Source organism: Lagenorhynchus albirostris, chromosome 8 (genome assembly GCF_949774975.1).
Source record: "Lagenorhynchus albirostris chromosome 8, mLagAlb1.1, whole genome shotgun sequence".
In the NCBI taxonomy this organism is placed as follows: domain Eukaryota; kingdom Metazoa; phylum Chordata; class Mammalia; order Artiodactyla; family Delphinidae; genus Lagenorhynchus; species Lagenorhynchus albirostris.
Window position 1 is genome coordinate 19,407,709 of NC_083102.1, and position 19,748 is coordinate 19,427,456.

At 39.8% G+C, this 19,748-nt stretch overlaps 1 protein-coding gene and 1 pseudogene across 3 annotated transcripts in view; both read right to left on the bottom strand.

Annotated features, from left to right (window-relative positions):
• The window catches only part of EXOC4 (exocyst complex component 4), an 815,814-nt gene that overhangs the window by 701,429 nt on the left and 94,637 nt on the right, over positions 1-19,748 (bottom strand). For all 3 annotated transcript variants that reach the window (XR_009541913.1, XM_060156642.1, XM_060156644.1), the window contains exon 6: positions 16,506-16,749. Coding sequence is in view for 2 of the 3 variants with exons in the window: in XM_060156642.1 (XP_060012625.1) it covers positions 16,506-16,749 (244 nt within the window). In the remaining variant the exon portion in view is untranslated. The remainder of the gene's footprint in view (positions 1-16,505; positions 16,750-19,748) is intronic.
• On the bottom strand, positions 8,191-8,642 carry LOC132524121 (large ribosomal subunit protein P1-like; annotated as a pseudogene).

Below are 19,748 nucleotides of genomic sequence, written 5' to 3' on the forward strand. Positions count from 1 at the left end.
AGAATCTTACTACCAGGAGGGCATTAGTTTTTCTCTATTGGTTCACTTGTTTTTTGTTTGTTTTTCCTTCTTACATAAGTAACCGGTAAAGAAACAAAAGATGCACATTCTTTCCCAACATTGATAATCCCTAACCCTGTAATTATGAGAAAATCTCTCAACTTCTTCAAGTGTTCCTATCTGTAAAACCAAAGTATTAATTAATACCTGTTCAGGAGCCTCACACAACTGATGGATGGATCACATTAGAAAATGGACAGAAGTAGTTGAGGTAATTGTACTGTATTAAAGAGAGAGGAGGTTTCAGGATCCTTTTGTCTGGATTTCTGGCTTGAGCAACTCTGAAGACAATGGTTACCCTTCCTGAGAGAAAGAGAAAGAGAAAGAGAGAGTGGGGAGAGGGAGAGAGAATGAGAATGAAGTGAAGACAGAAACTGTTGAAAAGGAGAGCTGTTGGGTTTAGATCTGAAGATGTTAAGTTTAAGGTGTTACATACCGGTCCTCTGGTATGCAAGTCTGGAGCCCAGGAGAGACACTGATTTTTGGAAATTTACAAAGTGATAAATATTTGAGAGGATGAGATTACTCAGGGATAATATGCAGAGTAAGAAAAGCAAGCCAACATTCCCCGAAATAGCAGCAGTGAAGAGATGTTCAGGAAGTAGCGAGGCAGGAAAACGACAGGAAGGAAAATTGTAGAAGACAGTGGAGAAGAGAATAGCAACAGAGCCAAGGCTACACGGCAGCCAGCTGATGTAAAGACAGAAATGTACAACTCACAGGTCCCAGTGACCTTGGCAAGAAGGGTTTCAGGGGAGCACTGGATGCTGAACTCAGCAGCGGGATAAGGAGTGAATGGCTAAGAAGGGAAAGAATCCAAGTCAATCACACACTTTGCAAAGGCTGACCATTCCTCACCAACACATGCTCTCCTAAAAAAAGAAAATGAAAAAGCAAGTGACTCTCCCCCAATGCAGCAAGAATAAGAGAGACCAGGAATCACTCACATGAACAAGACATAAAATGCAGTAGTCTGGCCCAATTTAAAGCTACCAGAAATAAACTGAAATATGCTGTTAATATTCACAGGCACTCGCTGGCTGCCCACCCGACACTAGATTGAGAAAACAAGTGTTTGCCTTTCCCTGCAGACACACTCAGGATGACCTGCACACACAGAGCCCCACAAAAGTCATCCCCTGAAATTGAAGACACGGGGAGGGGGAAGGGTAAGCTGGGACGAAGTGAGAGAGTGGCATGGACTTATATACACTACCAAATGTCAAATAGAAAGCTAGTGGGAAGCAGCCGCATAGCACAGGGAGATCAGCTCGGTGCTTTGTGACCACCTAGAGGGGTGGGATAGGGAGGGTGGGAGGGAGAAGCAAGAGGGAGGAGATATGGGGATGTATGTATATGTACAGGTGATTCACTTTGTTATACAGCAGAAACTAACACACCACTGTAAAGCAATTATACTCCAATAAAGATGTTAAAAAAAGAAAAAAGTCATTCCCGACCCTACTCCACCAACAAAATTTCAACTAAATAAAAGATGATATAAAACATGACACTGCAACTAGCTCAGTTGCTTAAATCCTGTTAGGATCAAGGTTTTCACCACTGATCCAAAAGACAAAAGAGCAGGCAGAATCATTAAATTACTAGAGATTCCTTAAATTGAACTGAATAAAAAAAGGCCTCAGACAGGAATCAGCCTAAGAACCATAGAGATTAGAATTTCAGTTAATTGCAATTTCTACCAGTCAGAAGAAAATCGTGCGTGCAAATGCGCGCGCGCGCACACACACACACACACACACACAGAGGTTATTTCCAGAGTCACAAAACAGTATGCAATAATATGCAATACAACACCACAGTCAGTGAAAGAAAACTTCAATCCTGGGATGGCAATGTGGTATAAATGCCGGTATAAAGGACTGGCATTAGAAAGCTGGACTTGGTAGCAGCTCTCTACTGAATAGTCATGGGATTTTCAGTACATCATGGGACTGTTCCAAGTCTCAGGCTCCTCAAACACAAATTTCCTCAATTACAATTTCCTAATCACAAACTGTGAGAATTAAATGCAATAATGTAAGTGAAAGCATACTAAAAAGCAAGCTCAAAACAACAGTAAATTGCTTCCTTCAACGGTTACCATGTAGAGGGGGAAAAGGCGGGGGACAAGAGATACTCCAGATGTCCCCATGGCCCAGCTGCATCTCTGTCCTTCCCCCAGCTTAGTGAAGTCCTGCTTGTATTCCATAAGATACACTAGTATCATCCCAATAGAACCCCTCTTTAATTCTGTTAGTTGGAGGTGGGTTCTGTCACTGCTAACTAAAAGAGGTCTAATTCACAGAATAACAGCCAATTCCTTCATTCCCCTTTCATTCTATAATCCCTCAAAAAAAAGCAGATGATCACAATGGACTGAGAGAAGTGACAAAAGGGCAACATGCATGGCCTCCTGGGCCAGAGAATAAGAACACAGTCCCTGTTTATGTGTGGTTATGTACCCACACCTCTCCCCCAACACATGGCCCAATGCCTAGTTAAGCTGTGGGTGCCTGAGTACATATGAGTAAAAGAATGAGCAATTTAGGGTGGCAGTATTCGGAGAAGTCCAGGACTAGAGCCACCAGCCTGGGGTCCTCTGCATGGGGCCAGCAGCTAAAGCCGTCATGATGGACGACAGCCCTTAAACGGTGAGGCTGGAGTGAGATAATGATGATGACAACGACGAGGACCACAACAAAGACAACTACGTCTTCACAGCCACACTGATGACAACAGGCCAGGAGCTGTGTGAAGTGCACACTTTATCCTCGGGAGAACCCAATGAGGAAGGTATTACTTTTATCCCCACATTATAGACAAGAGAACGAAAGCTCAGAGATAAAGAGAGACCAAAGGACTCGATTTTGGAGAATGTTTCTTTTAAAGGATGTTAGGAAAAAAAGTAATTTAAGAGAAGAGGCCAGAGTTATCAGTACTATCACATGCTACAGAAACCAAGGCTGGAAAGAGCATCAACAGAAGTCTATCCTGCCTCTATTTTCTCACTGCCAACCAGTTTACCCCTGGTACTCTACTAAAACAATTCCTGCAAAAGTCTCAAATCATCATTTTGCTCAATCTAAGACATACACACTACTCTATATAAAATAGATAACCAACACGGACCTACTCTACAGCACAGGGAACTATACTTAATATTTTATAATAACCTATAAGGGAGAAGAATCTGAAAAAGAATAGATACATACACATGTATAACTGAATCACTCTGCTGTACACCTGAAACTAACACAACATTATAAATCAACTATACCTCTAAATAAATAAATAAATAAATAAGACCTCTTCAGTCCTTATTCAAGGAGGTGCAGTGCTTGTTTCTACTGACCACTCACTCCTCCTTGAAACACTGCCTTCCACGGGCTCCAACCCTATACTCTCCCACTCGCCTTCCACCTCCCTGGTTGCGCCTTCTCAAGAATCGCTTCCTCAGCCTGTTCCTTAAATGCTGCCAACTCTTCTCGATCCTCATACTCTCTCTGGGTGAGCTCATCCACCACTTATGTCTTCAATCATCCACTCGCTAATGACTCCCAAACGTATCTTCTGTCCAGATGGCTCTCCTGAGCTGTAGACATCAAACCTAACACGTCTTAAATAAAACTCATCATTCTCCTACCCAAACCTACTTATCCATTTACCTAAGTCGGTGAACGGTATCACTTACCCCAGAAAAGCATCCTCCCCTCCCCTCTTCCTCAAATCCAATCAATTACCAACCTTTTATTTCTACCTCTTTACTACCTCTACCATGGGCCTACTTTAGCCCATTGCCACTGTTACTCTGCTAATGCAGGCCTTACCATCTCTTCCCTGGATTTTTAAAACAACCCTTAGAGGAGACTCCTTTCCTCCAGTCCTTGCCTCTCCTTCTCTAGACTGTGAATTCAATGAGAGTAAGAACTATGCCTGATTTATCACAGTATTCTAGTATTTGTCATAATAGTAAGCATATGACAGGCAATAAATGAGTATTTGTTCAAAGAAAGAATGAAACAATGAGCTCCAGCAGATGGGGGAGATAGAGACCGGATTACAGATAACAAGTGGCAAGGAAATATGTATTACTGCCTGTGATCTCCTGGAGGGAAATCAGAAGACCACAACAAAAATATTTCACACAAAATTCTCCTCTCAGAAAGATAACCTCATCAACATAAACATGAGAACGAAAAGAAATATAGTTACAAGCTGAAAGATATATATGCATTCAGAGCTAACTTTAATAATACTGTGTTAAAATCTATTTTGTATTAAAAAACATGAAAGAGTCAAGAAGAAGCAAATATATGTTCTTTAAACATACTGCCGATTACCTGGCAGGTTTTAAAAACAGGCTTCTTATAAATACAAGCAAAATGTTACCTATTCTTCCAGATAGCCTACTAACTTCCTACCCATAACTCCTCCTATGTATCTCATCTTGGAGTGCCACCATGAAAAAAGGCAGAGAATTATGGAGAAGAAAATGTTCAGGAATAGTCACAGTTGCACACGTCAGGAAATGTCTGTGGTATAAAGCTGTATCATCAAGCTGTGAAAAATGTTCAATATTTAAGGTGAGATTCAACTATCTGGATCTAAATTTAACATCCAGGGAACCTTGAGTTAGTCATTTGGCTGGAAAATCCATGTTAGCAGCCAAGAAGCTGCCTTGCTTGGTCACGAAGTAAAGATACACACAAGGTAGAAAATCAGTCCTGCTCTACTACTTATCTGCTGAGACCTTAATATCAGGTTTCTGCGTTTTCCCACTGACAGACAAAGGCATTAACCACAGAATATTTATTTCCCTATTTCTGTGTTCTAAAAGATAAGAAAATACTGAACTCTGAGCTTAGGTCTTATAAGGTTTTATATGAAAAATTAAAAGAAACTGATCATCAATTATTTCATATCAAAATGGTCTTTGTTTTACACTCCTGTATCTCACATACACATTTTCATAATAAGCTTGGCTGAGCTAGTATTTTTCATTTCAAACAGGACACAGATGCCATTTAATCTTCAAGGTTATCTAATACCTACTTCTAAGGGATAGAGATTAGTTTCACCACTTTTATTAATAACAATCTTCATGTAAAGAGCAGTTACTATTTGAGGAGTGCTGACTAATTCTCCATCTGCACTATGAAAAGAATAGGAAAAAACTATTAGCAATATAGAATGAAACACAGTAAAAATAAAAAGAACCAGTCCTGGCTCTAGTAATTGCCTTCCTGTGTCACTTCCCCACTTGTCAAGTCAGCCTCTCATGCTCAGTTTCTGAATTCTTGGTAGATGACCTCGAACGAACTTCTAGTTCTAACGTGTGGCAAATTAGGGAGTGAAATTAGAAAATAAACCCAGGCCCTTTTTCTTTGAATTAAAGTATTAGTATCATTCTTTCAAAAGCCTTTCCCAGGACAGTCTCCTCAACAAAAGATGATCAAAAAACTGAATGGTCATATGCAAAAGAATGAAACTGGAACACTCTCTTACACCATACACAAAAATCAACTCAAAATGAATTAAAGACTTGAACTTAGAACTGAAACCATATAACTCTTACATGAAAACACAGGAATAAGAGCCTTGACATTAGTCTTGGCAATGACTCTTTGGATTTGATACCAAAAGCAAAGATAAACAAGTAGAGAACCACATCAAATTAAAAGCTTCTGCACAGCAAAGGACACCATCAACAGCATGAAAAGCAACCTATGAATGGGAGAAAATATTTGCAAACCATATATATGATAAAAAGTTAATATCCCAAATGTATAAAGAACTCACACAACTCAAAAACAACAACACAAAACACAATCCGATTAATGGGCAGAGAAACTGAATAGACATTTTTCGAAAGAAGACAAACAAATGACCAGAAGGTACACAAAATGGTGCTCAACATCACTAATCATCAGGGAAATGCAAATCAGACCATAAGGAGCTATCACCACACACCTGACAGAAGGGCTATCATCAAAAAGACAAGAGATAACAAGTGTCGGGAGGATATGGAGAAAAGGGAACCCTTGTACACTGTTGGGTGGGAATGTAAATTGATGCAGCCACTATGAAAAACAGTATGGAGGTTCCTCAAAAAATTAAAAGAACTACCATATGATCCTGCAATTCCACTTCTGGGCATATATCCAACAGAAATGAAAATAGACTCTCAAAAAATATCTGCACTCCCATGTTTACTGCAGCATTATTCACAAGAGTGAAGACATGGAAACAACCTAAGTGTCCATCAATGAATGAATAGATAACATACGCACACACACGCACAACCCCACGTTTCCACTGCAGGGAACAGGGGTTCGATCCCTGGTCGCAGAACTAGGATCCCGCATGCTGCGCGGCATGGCCACAAAACACACACACACACACACACAGACACACACACACAGACACACACACACTGTGGACTATTATTCAGCCATGAGAAAGAAGGACATCCTGCCATTTGCGACAACATGAATGGACCTTGAGGGCATTAGGTTAAGTGAAATAAGTCAGACAGAGAAAGACAAATACTATATGTTCTCACTCATATGTGGAACCTAAAAGAGCTAAAGTCAAAGGAACAGAGACTAGAGTGGTGGCTGCCAGGGGCTATGGAAAACGGGAGACAGTGGTCAAGGAGTACAACCTTCAAGTTATAAGATGAATAAGATCTGAGGAACTAAGGTAAAGCATAGTGATTATAGTTAATACTGTATTATATAATACTTGAAAGTTACTAAGACAGTACATCTTAAAAGTTATCACCACAAAAAAGAAATGGTAATTATGTGATGTGATGCAGGTGTTAGCCAATGCTAGGGTAGTCATCATTCTCCAATATTTAAGCATATCAAATCAACACATTGTACACCTTGAACCTACACAATGTTATGTCAGTTATTACCTCAATAAAGCTAGGGGGAAGAAAAGCCTTTCACCCATTTGAAAAATCATATTTCATCATAATGGAACATTGGAAAATGTATCCACAAATCCACTTCCCAAAGAAGAAAAGTTATGATTTTAGGTGTATATTCTTAGTACTTAGTTGTATACTGGTCTTAGTACAAGAACGTACAAGGTTTCTAGGGGAACTGTTTACGTGTGTCTAAGTCATCAGTCTGATTCTCAAGTGAGTCAATTAAGACTCATTTACTCTGTGGCGGCTGATCACACTTCTTAACATGTCCAGCTATCGCTGAGAGGCCTGCCATTGATCACAGCGGGGTGTGGGGTGGAGACTGTACGGGTGCGGGAATGGATGTGTCAGTGTAAACACCGCCCTGCTCCTGAGGAAGAACAAAATCAGGCCCAGGAAATGAGTTAGGACTGTGATCTTTACATAAGCCAGAAAGCAAACTTCCATGGAGGATACAGACAACTTATCCTCTTAATTCCACCACCAACCAGCTTTGTGAAACTGTCAAATTATTGCAGCTTTCCCACTTCCCTGGGTAAATCTGGGATTAATAATAACGCCCCTACCTGTGATGAGGCCAACAGTAAGGCTCACTCAGGTGAGATGCCAGATGGCAGACTGCTTTGCGAAGCATAAATGCTACAAGACTACAGAACTTCGTGATGTCTGTGATGTTACAAAGAGTGTTCTCAAATTTTAGCATGTGTAGAATCATCTAGAGACTCCTGTGGGCCCTGCACTCAGGGATTCCAATTTAATCACCCCTCCCCACAGGGATAATTTGCATTTCTAACTTTCAAGTGACATTGGTATTGCTGGTCCTTAGACCCCACTTTGTGTAGTGCTGAGATTTTTTTAAAAATAAAAATCGTTTCCTCTTATTTTAAAATTGTCTTCTTTGCATTTTTCTTAGTTATTCATTCATTAAACTTCCTGGGCACTTAGTACGTGCCCAGCCCTAAATCAGGCTGCAAACACAAAGTTAACCCCCCTCTTAAAAACTTACAGCCCAATCTGATTAGAAAACATAATGATGATATGGGCCAGGAACTAGAGGAGCCCAGAAAAATAAAGTATAGCCTAAGATACACACAAAGGTGCTCTAATCATATCTGACCTCACTCCTAAACATCACCAAGGGAAGAATTTCATTTGACACACTTTTTTTTTTTTTTTTTTTTTTAGCAGCAAACAGCTCAGCTTTTTATTGAATGTGTTACTAAAGAGGTTTAGTCAAAAAGAGCAAAGCCCAGGTCATCGTCAGACTCTTCAGATTCTTCTTTCTTCGCTTCCACCTTCTTCTCCTCAGCTGGGGCAGCAGTGGGGGAGGGGGCAGGTCACCTGCCTCGCACCGCGGATGAGGCTCCGGATGCTGACACTGGCCAAAGCCTTTGCAAACAAGCCTGGCCAAAAAGACTCAACATTTACACCGGCTGCTTTAATGAGGGCGTTGATCTTTTCCTCCGTGACCATCACCTCATCATCATGCAGGATGAGGGCCAAGTAGATGCGGGCGAGCTCCAAGGCGGAGGCCATGGTGCGGGCGAGTGCTAGGGAGGGGCTGCCGGGCGAGGTGCTAGTCGCCTGATGAAGTGAGGGCCTCACCCCAATGCAGCCTTAGCTTCCTCGGAAGGACGGAGCGGCTCAGCGGTAGCTGAGGAAAGCTGACACAAGTCTTTGTTTGTGTGTTTTTGCTATGAGAAAGATTCAGTGCCGGTTTGAGTGTGGAGTATCTTTGGATTATGACACCATCAAGCACACAGAAAATGAAAAGGTCTAAGGCAGCTCCTACTATCTGCCAAATGAAGAAGTGGCCTTGATGCAACACGAAGGCAGACGCCTAAATAACGTTATCAATAACCTAAAATGTAGATTTTATCCGTCATTTCCTTAACTGGCCCCATCTCTAATATGAACCTCCTACAGCGTGCAAAACAAGAGAAATAAAAAGCATTTTTTTTTTACCCTGACAAATATAAAATAAATATTTAAGAAATGTAACACTGAGTAAGACCTCTAGCACATTCAGCCAAGCTCCCTTTCTCCAGGGACTATAACCAAAGGACAACATAAGGATCAGAAAGACAGCTGTCCAACTGCACGTTTACCAAAGGGCTACGAACATTACCCACATTATTAATTCACCTGATATGCTAAGAGGCTATCATCTATTGCTTACCTGGGAAATCTAAAAAAAAAAAAAAAAAATGATACAAATGAACTTATTTACAGAACAGAAACAGAGTCCCAGACTTAGAGAAGGAACTTATGATTACGAGGGGGAAGGTGGGGGGGGCAGTTAGGGAGTGTGGGATTGACATGTACACACTGCTATATTTAAAATGGATAACCAACAGGGACCTACTCTATAGCACAGGGAACTCTGCTCAGTATTCTGTAACAACTAATTAGGAAAAGAATTTGAAAAAGAATAGATAGATGTACATGTATAATTGAATCACCTTGTTGTACACCTGAAACTAACACAACATTGTTAATCAACGATACTCCAATATAAAATAAAATGTTAAAAAAAAAAAAAAAGAAGAAGCTATCATCAATTAATTTAAGTCTTACAAGAAAGTATGTAGATTTGGGACCAGTACTACCTTCCATGGTAATGAACTCTATATTTTAGTTAACAAATGGTGTAATAAGCCCCATATGTAAAGAAGTAATTCCTTTCATTTGTTCTAAAAATATTTTAGTAAAGCTGCAGGGGATTATATTCTAGTTGAGGAATAGTGGAATTTCTTCCATATGTCCCTGGTTCATCCTATTCATACTCTTCAGTATTTAATAGTTGGGTGTATTTAGAGCATGTTCTCACTGATACATGTAATCAAAAGTAGAGATTTAATCAAATGGAATCATAATCACTGAAGTTAAATTTACTTGCTTCCCGCTTGCTTTGATTCAAATTAACGACTCATCTAAATTACATCGAGGCCCTTCCTGATTCCAAGCATGTCCAGGTGCTACACGCAGTGCTTGGGAATGGCTACAAGAAGCCACAAGGACAAATGCTTGACCTTGCTTCAAAGCTGCTCTTAAATGATTTTTCTGTAAAATAAAATGACCAATTCCACCAAATCCTACATTTCAGATACTTAGGTGAAGAGTAACTAATAGAGAAAGAAGAGATGAAAGGAAATGCTACTTATTTGAAAAAGAAATACATGCCTGACTCTAGCCACAGATATAAAGAAATCACGAGAAATATTTATTTCTCTTTCCATAAACACTGTACTTGTACCACAAAACTAAACTTGGGGCTTGAGCCTTTTGACTGTCTCATAGATAAAACCACTTTGTATGACTGGCCTATTACAACAGTATGCCCTCATTTCAAGTTCTGGACTCTGAATTTTTAAAGTACATTTCTCTAACTTTTAGAGCAGTAATTCAATGTATCTCTACAAATCTAAAGCCTGCAGAGACTGAGAAATCGGGGGCTGGGGGAGTGGGGAGTTTTAGGAAATGAGGCAAATACCAACTATGAAGAAAAACATGACTATAAAGTGGATGATTCAATGTTAGAATTATTCAGCAAGTATTCATCTAACACTGACAAGCAATTACATGACAGACACTTAGGAGGCAGAAATGAAAAGGGTATACAGTCCATTACAATACAATGTAATAAGTGTTATGACTATTTAAAAGTAGCATGGCCACTCCTTCAGATTCCAGATCAAAAATATAAAGACTAGAAGAAAGTTTGGGAAATTTTATTTATAATCTAAGAGTGAAGAAGACCTAAGTTCTGACACAAAACCCAGACACTTTAAAAGAAAACATTGATAAATACAACCTCATAAAAATAAAAACAATGTACACATGATCAGACATCATAAAGTCAAAAGAGAAAGAAGCTGGAGGGAAATTAGAATATAAATCCCAAAGAACTAATTTTCTTGATATATAAAAAGTTCCTGTAAATCAATAGAAAGACAAACATACTGGAAAAATAGGTGTTCACTACTTTTCAGTAAAGAAATAAAACATTATTTGACCACTGTACTATTGAAAATTTCAACTTTTAAACAAGTCGGCTTTTAGGATAGGATAATGAACCATCCTGTACCTATCACCCTGATTCATTAAGTATCATTTATCACTAATCTTGTTTTAGCTATATCTACACTCACCCTCAACCCAGATTATTTTGAAGTAATATATCCATATATAACATAGATATCATAACAATGAATTACTTTTTACACAAATAAGAAGTTTAAGCTCACTCAAATTTTCTCTAAAAAATACAAATCAAAACCACCTTGGAAATACCATTTTTCACCGATCAGACTGACAAAGATAAAAAGATTTTGATAAGACAATCTGTTTACTAGAGACTACAGGAACTCTCAAACGTTATTGATGACATGAAAACTTGGTATTATCTCTAAGAAAAACACACTTGGCAATAATTATCAAAATCGAATAAACCACAAAAATCTAATCAACCAGCAAAGAACTCTGAAAATGGCATAACAAGAATCGGATGCTCTCCTTCTCGCATCTTATATGTCATCGTCAAGGTAACTGCACAACTAGAAGAATAACTAGCAGGTGCTATCAAATGAATGGAGCTTGATAACTAAAACTTGTATAAAACAACAGTAAAAGCTGCCTTACTTTATTAGTTAAAATACACACACACACCATCCCCCCCAGACACAAGACACACCCTAATGCCCACCTACCCAGACCAGATTAGGTCCCCATGGTTATATGCTCTCATGGCACATTTTGCTTTTCCTCTGCAGCACTTATCACAGTTTGTAATAATACACTTATCTAAAGGTTCTCTTATTAATGCCTTTCTTCCCCTCTAGACTTTAAACTCCATAAGGACAGGGATCATGTCGTATTTGTGTGGCATTTGAGCCCAGTTCCTGGTCCATGACTGATATTCAATATAAGTGGAATTCATTCTTTCATTCAAAATATATTTATTATGGGTCTGGTGGGCTCTGTGCCTACATTCTGGATATATGGTGCTGAACAAGGCAAACTAGTTCTCTCTTCTCTTGAAGCTTCCATTCTAGGAGTAGTCAGAAAATAACCAAACATGCACACACACACACACACATTCACACACACATACACACCATAAAAAGTAACTTAATGAACATGATCCAGTTGACCTGCAAACATGTACTATGTTTTTCCACACTAATACCCCCAATCAGCATTTCCATTTGTAATGATTTCTTTTGATTAAAATAACTTGAGTAATACTTTAAATTAATTCTTAAATAATGAATTTATCTTTCACTATAACTTAATAACAGTTGCAAAATAAAGGGGGGGGGAGCCTATAACCTTACTGTCCAAACACAACTACTTTTAGCATTAAAGCATATTTCTCTCCCGTTTCTTCCATGAATTTTTCCTCAGTATAACAGTGAGCACAGAATATGCAGTGTTCTCTGCTTTTTATATCAGACGCTTAATCTTCCCTCATTCATAATAGACATCAAGGAACATCACAAAATGGTCTCCTTCCAAAAAGGGAAAAGGTCTCCCTGGCAGCCATTGTCCATTCATTCAATCCTTTCTGCCCTCTTCCAGACCAATAGTCTTACCAAAGTGGAGCAGGCCTCCAGCACCTCCCCAGTCTGCTTTCGCTTTTAACCAGGACCACTTTCAAGTAAGTCAAGTAGCTGTTACACGCCAATCCTTCTCTTTTCCCCCATTCTACTCTCTCACATATTCTTAACAAGGTATCACACCTTTGAGAAGATTTTGTTCCATGTATTTTTCACGCTTTTCTTATTTGCTAAATAGTAAAGGACTTCCTACAGCTTTTCTGAACAAAAATGAAAATGCTCATGAGCTAGATTTTGGGAAAGAACCAATAGCTAGGCAGCAGGAGTTGAAGAAACTGGTTATGAGCTGCACAGGCTGCAGACCACACAAGCCATCTGATATTGAAGACATTGCCTGCCTTTCTGAGGAAATTATGGGTAGCAGGTGGTTCTGGGAGATTTAAAAAGCCCTTGTTACCCTAATGTTTATCAACTTGGCAACAATAGTAGTTGAATATTTTCCTTTCATAGTAAACAGAGGTTTATAGACACTAGATAATGAATGAACAGGAAGACAAAATATTTCTCCTATAAATAGACAATAGATAGGTTGGGGGATCAAGAATAAAATAAAATAACAAGTGGGTGACCAAAGTGATTTTTGAAAACTGTCTGTGAAAGTATTCTGGCTCTGCAGGAAGTGAAAGCAAAACAGAGTTCACTAGTCTGGTTCCTACTACTTTTCTAGCAAAATAGCACACAACATTAATTCTCTTTACATAAAGACAAATGAAAACAGGCCTGCAACGCATCACAACCAGAATATATTTAAGAAGATGATGCTGAACAATGAGACTTTTAGGGAAATTTACAATTCTGGTGCCTAGCCTCAGAGTAGCATTTATATGCTAACGATTTGGAATAGGTTATTTCATTGGCGGGGGGGGGTAGTGAGGGAGAGAATCATTTTGTGGAAGAAGGATTCATGGTTGTTTTTGCCTATGTTCCAACTTCCTTTAAGGAAAACAGTCTCTTACACCTTTAACGTAAGATTTCTTGAATGGTAAAAGATAATATTAATAATAATGTAAAGTATTCTGACTTTACTTCTCTCTAAAATTATGTCACTCCCACTTCCCAGTACAGTTTAACACAAGGTATCATGCAAGCTTCAAGGATAATCTGACAATATCCTTTCTAAACTTCTAAACCTCTAGAAGCGACAATGCAATCACTTCTGAATGAAGTTTCCCAGGTAATTAATTCTTGAGGAGTTTTAAAGCATTTGTTGGCACACAGCTACCATAGACTAGCTCCAAATTATCAGCCATTTGGAACACCAACCCAAGAATTTAATCTTTGATTTTCGAAAAGAGTGGTTCCAAATATTTGCTTACTCTGTACTATTTTATCTAATAATAAGGAGTTTTGGCCCAAATTTTCATATTTGTACATTTTATAAAATGGGATCATGTTATAGGCATGAAATCAAGACAAATAGCTTGTTCACTTGCCGGTGTCCAATATATCCTACCTACAAAGGCCTTTAAAATACTGACAAAAAACGAAACTTAAAGAGGGAAAAATACCCTCCTGCTGACTCATTCTTCACAGAGAAACATTTATTATTTCCTGGGGCAGTATGCCGAATTTCCACTTCTGTTGCTGTAATTTCCACTTGTGAATTTTGGAAGGTGCCGAAGGAATGGAAGAGGAAGAGGTCAAAATCCTAGGAAAGACACACTGCTGCTAAGGGGACTGTAATGAGAACTACAGAACAGTTACTGACCCGTGCCCTTTTCGTTTTATTTCCAATATATACTATAGTCATGCTATTTCCCTATGAAAGTTCACTGTACTCATCTTGGGACTTGCAGCAACTGGGCAAACAGCAAATCAGAATTCTGGAGTGTTCATTAGTAAGGAGGCAAAAGGTCTACACAAAAATCCAGGCACCAGGCAAAGAAAGAAGAAAAGCACAGTTCCATTCAGAACCATTCCCAGCTTCTCTGGATCACAGTGTGAGTGATCAACGAACATGAAAGTTGAGAAAGGAACCAAGAATAAATAAACTTATGTATTCACACACACGCACAAATGCATGTAATGGTACCTATTGGCACTGCTCTACCAAGCTCTAACCATATAACCTCATCTAACACGAGCAACCCTGTAAGACAGGTTCTGTTTTCCTCAGTTACAGAGCTGAAATTCAAAGTCAGGTCTGCTCAGCTCCAAAACCCATGCTCCTCAAAACATGTGCTTTGAAATACTCTGTGGCATAAGAGGGGTGGAGAATGTTTTCTTCACCAATCGTACTTCTAAATGAAGTGTACAAGGGAATTAATTTTTGAAGACTTCTAAAGTATAATTAAGATCACTATTATTTAGAAAAACAAAAGAATATAGAAAACATAAACAGAATACATTATTTTCTTCAAAATTTTAAAGTGGGGAACTCCATACTAAGCTATTATTATTTCTCCTTAAATTTGTTTATCTTCTTTAAAAAAAAAAAATTTAAGTACAAACAGAATTTCCTTCACGACGTGTCAACAAGATTATGAACTCTGTCGAACACACACTATCTCACGCCTCCCAGGAACACACATTATTTGAGCAACTCAGAAGAAATGCCCTACTTTGCCCTCTGTTCTCAGATAAAATTGTAGTTTCCATTGGCCTTTTCCCTTCAAACGACAAATTCCTGCCTTGCCCATATCTGGTGTACGTGGAGGGCTGGGGAATAGAACAGAGAAAGGGAAGGAGGGAACGAAGATCCATGTAGAGTGAATCTTGGACTTTCTAGGAAAGCCTCAATTTGAAATATCTTCTCCCACCATCAGATGACATTACACTAGTGTGCCCTAAGCCCTGGTGCGGCAGACATGAGCTCCCAGTGTATCACAGTCAAGACCGAGTTAGGATCAGAGGACAATTTCAGTTTTCCCCTTATGAAAGAAGAATTATGAAATCCAAACCTTATTAGTTGTTTTAAGTACATAAAGGAATCCCTGAGACTGATTTGCCTATTGGCAAATATCACTACACATTAAAGAAGAAAGCATGGGACAGAGGAAATACCATGGACTTGCATTCAGCTGGAAGGCCAGCCACTCGTTCTGTGACCTTGAGCTAATTACTTCATCTCTGAACTCCAGTTTCCTTAACTATAAAATGTGGATACTAAGTAATCAGCTCAAAAAGTTATAGTGAGAATTAAATAATATACATAAGTTGCCTTGAATATAGTTAAGTGCTTAAGAAATATTCAATAATTGCTACATTCTTTCATTTGAGTATGGACAACATGCTTTAAAACTTCTCAACTACCTCAAAAACCAGCTGAACTATGCCTCTTCAAGCTGTTTTCACCAATCTGAGTTTGTATGGGCCACAGTATACAGAGTTCAAGAAACAACATAAACCTAAGATATTTACTTACCCCACCCACCCTAGAAAAGATACAGTAAATACAATGATCAAAACCACAAACCATGGGACTTCCCTGGTGGCATAGTGGTTAAGAATCCGCCTGCCAATGCAGGGGACATAGGTTGCATCCCTGGCCCAGGAAGATCCCACATGCTGTGGAGCAGCTAAACCCGTGCGCCACAACTACTGAGCCTGCATACCACAACTACTGAAGCCCATGTGCCCTAGAGCCCAGCATGGCTCAACTACTGAGCCCACGTGCCACAACTACTGAGCCCACGTGCCACAACTACTGAGCCCACACGCCACAACTACTGAAGCCTGTGCACTCTAGGGCCCATGGGATGCAACTACTGAACCCACGTGCCTAGACCTCACACTCCGCAACAACAGAAGCCACTGCAATGAGAAGCCCGTGCACTGCAACAAAGAGTAGCGTCTGCTCGCCTAAACTAGAGAACGCCTGCACACAGCAGTGAAGACCGAACGCAACCAAAAAAAAAAAAACCCACACAAACCACACCCCCACCTACCTTGGTTGGTTCTCAGCCGTGAGGTTCTCTCCCCTCTGGTAACCACTGTCAGCCACCTGGGTTGTAGACCTCTTCACAATTTGCTTCAGCTCCCGCTCCAAGCGTTCTTTGATCGCCTTAACTGTCTCTGGGATCTTCTTCAGTTTGGCCAGCCCCTTGATGAGGATACCCATAAAAAGGGTGCTGTTCTCCTCTGGATCCAACTCCAAATCCTCCTTGATGTCCTGAAGGTTTATCTCCTTCACTGTAAAAAAATTAATAAATAGCCACAGATTCTATCAGCAAATCAAAAAACAGAACGGGTCTAAAAAATGCAGTTATTCCCTTAAAGGAATCAGAGAGGTTTTTCAATTAAATTTGAAATTAAATTATACTTACACAGTAACTATCAAAGAATCACACACACACACACAAAAACAGTTACGTTCCTCATATTAATACCCATCAATTAATAAGAGAGAGAAGAAATTAAAAGTAAGCAAATCTCCACAGAAATTTTTCCACAGACTACCATTTCTACAGTGAGTCATTTATTAACATTGGTGACATTTATTAACCTTCACTGTTTATAAAATGCCATACTTGGTGCTGCAGGAGAATTCCAAAGAGCCAGATCATAGTCTAAAATTCCTACTTATTAGTTAGAGATAAGTAGCTTGATAAAATGACATCATACATACATGTGGAACAGAAAAGGTAAATAAGTTAAAATTATAACCAATAAGAGAGATGAGGAAAAAGAAAGGAAAAATAATAGGTACAAGTCAGACAAGACTGAGGAAAAGAGTAATGAAGAGTATCTCATAAATACAAAAGAACAACATTCTATTTTTATTTATAAACATGTCCACCAAAGCATCATTATCTATTGAAGACAGGTCTTACTAAAGCATGGAAGTTTTCTGAGTAGTATTATATGTCGAAAGTCTCTGCAGATGTTTAGACTACAGCTTTCATCCAAACCATCTGGTTTCTAACAGTGGTTCTTAACCCCTGCAGGAGCTGGGGAGAGGGCAGGGCTGGGATCTGAGACTTCTGTCACCTACTGAAAACCACAGGCCTTTCCCTCGAACTAACGTGTATATACACAAAACTTCTCATATGACTTCAGGGGTTTCCACAACTATCAAAAGAACTATAGGTTGAAAACCTCTGGCCCAAAAATAATTCTCTCATTTTACAAATGGCTGGATTAAGATAGACAAAAGCAAAAGTGAATACCAGCCTAAAGATGGACCCTAACAAAGTTGTCCCCATCCTCCCCTCTCCTCCACTCCTCTAAACAACTGAAAGGTTTTTAAAATGTGATATCCTGAAAGAACATATACATTCTTTACTAGATTCAAGCTCAACTGTACAACACAAACCACTCCAAGTTGTTCAACACCACTGGAGTGTTTTGAAATCTACTTATTTAAGGAAGAATGAAATATCCCAGTATATGGAATAAGTCCTTCTAACCACTGTATAACATCTCTGAAACCTCTACTTCAGATGACATGTAGGCTATTCTCAATCTCTTTTTTTGCTCGCAACTCATAAAATGCACTTAAGTACGAACATTTAATGTTCATTTAATGACACCCATGATATAATTACTTACACAAATTTGTTCTTAAGTGAATAAGTCCTCTACAGATTTATGCATAATTCTGCTGCCTTACTTCACCTCACTAGACCCCTGAAACCCACAAGAGAGAAGCACACAGAGAATGACCAAATCCATATGGTTTCCTTCACAGTGTAGAGGGCATTTGATGATACCATAATTTTAAGTATCTTAATAGTAGCAAACTGGGTGTAGAACCAAGAAGGCTTAAAGCCTCTAAACTGACATGACAATTCTGAAGGCAAGTCGAAAAAAGTCATCGATATTTCCAGACGTGACATTCCAATAACAGACATTTTAGTTACTGGTTTTGTTTCACACATGAAGAGCTAGACACCTCAGGCCACAGAATCACTCCATGCTGCAAAACCAACCTCAACAGCAGCAAAGTACTTAGCAACCAGGGAGCCATCTAAATTCAGCGTGGCAGAGGGGGAAAATGAAACAAAACTATAAGCAGAGCTTCAGGCAGGCAAGAAGGTAACAGAAATTCAGCTGGGACAAAAATGGTCTTCACAAGAGCACATATGAAGCACAGACAGGACACATGCAAAGGGCCACCTAAACATCTCAGGCACCTGCTGCAAGAGTGCTTGGGTAATGAGGTACACGTAGTTGAAATCAATAAGCCCCTAGATTAAGTGGCATACAGCTACTTATATGCACACTAATATGATAGCCTATTAAAAAATAACAAATAAGCAAGGTATGAATAATAAAATGTCACAGCCCCAAATGGCACATTTGTTTACAACCTTATCTTTCTGTTTGTCTCCCAAAATCTCCTAGAGCATAAACACTGAACAGAGCCAGTATTAATTAATTTATATTATCTATTTCACTTACACCAGCTAAAAATTAAAAGGGAATTTAAAAAATAATATAGAGCTGAGGCTTGGGCTTCGGAGTTCAGATCCCAGGGAGAAGACTGGGGTCGGCTGCGTGAACACAGCCTGATGGGGGCTAGTGCACCACAGCTAACCGGGAGGGAGCCTGGGAAAAAGTCTGGAAGTGCCTACGAGTCAAGACACCATTGTTGCAGGATGGGCAAGGAGAGGGGATTCAGAGCACCACCTAAACGAACTTCAGACACAGGCTCAAGCCACAGATATCAGAGTGCACACCAGAGACGGGCATGAAAGGCTAAGGCTGCGCAGCCACCAAAAAGCCTGCGTGCGAGCACAGGTCACTCTCCACACCTCCCCTCCCGGGAGCCTGTGCAGCCCGCCATTGCCAGGGTCCTGGGATCCAGGGGCAACCTACCCGGGAGAACACAAAGCGCACCTCAGGCCTCTGCAATGTCACACTGGCCTCTGCCGCCACAGGCTCACCCCGCATTCCATACCCCTCCTTTCCCCCAGACTGAGTGAGCCAGAGCCCCCCAATCAGCCGCTCCTTTAACCCCGTCCTAACTGGGTGGGGAACAGACGCCCTCAGGTGACCTACACACATAGGTGGGGCCAAATCCAAAGCTGAGCCCCAGGAGCTGTGCAAACAAAGAAGAGAAAGGAAAATTTCTCCCAGCAGCCTCAGAAGCAGCGGATTAAATCTCCACAATCAACTTGATGTGCCCTGCATCTGTGGAATACCTGAATAGACAAGGAATCATCCCAAAACTGAGGCGGCGGACTTCA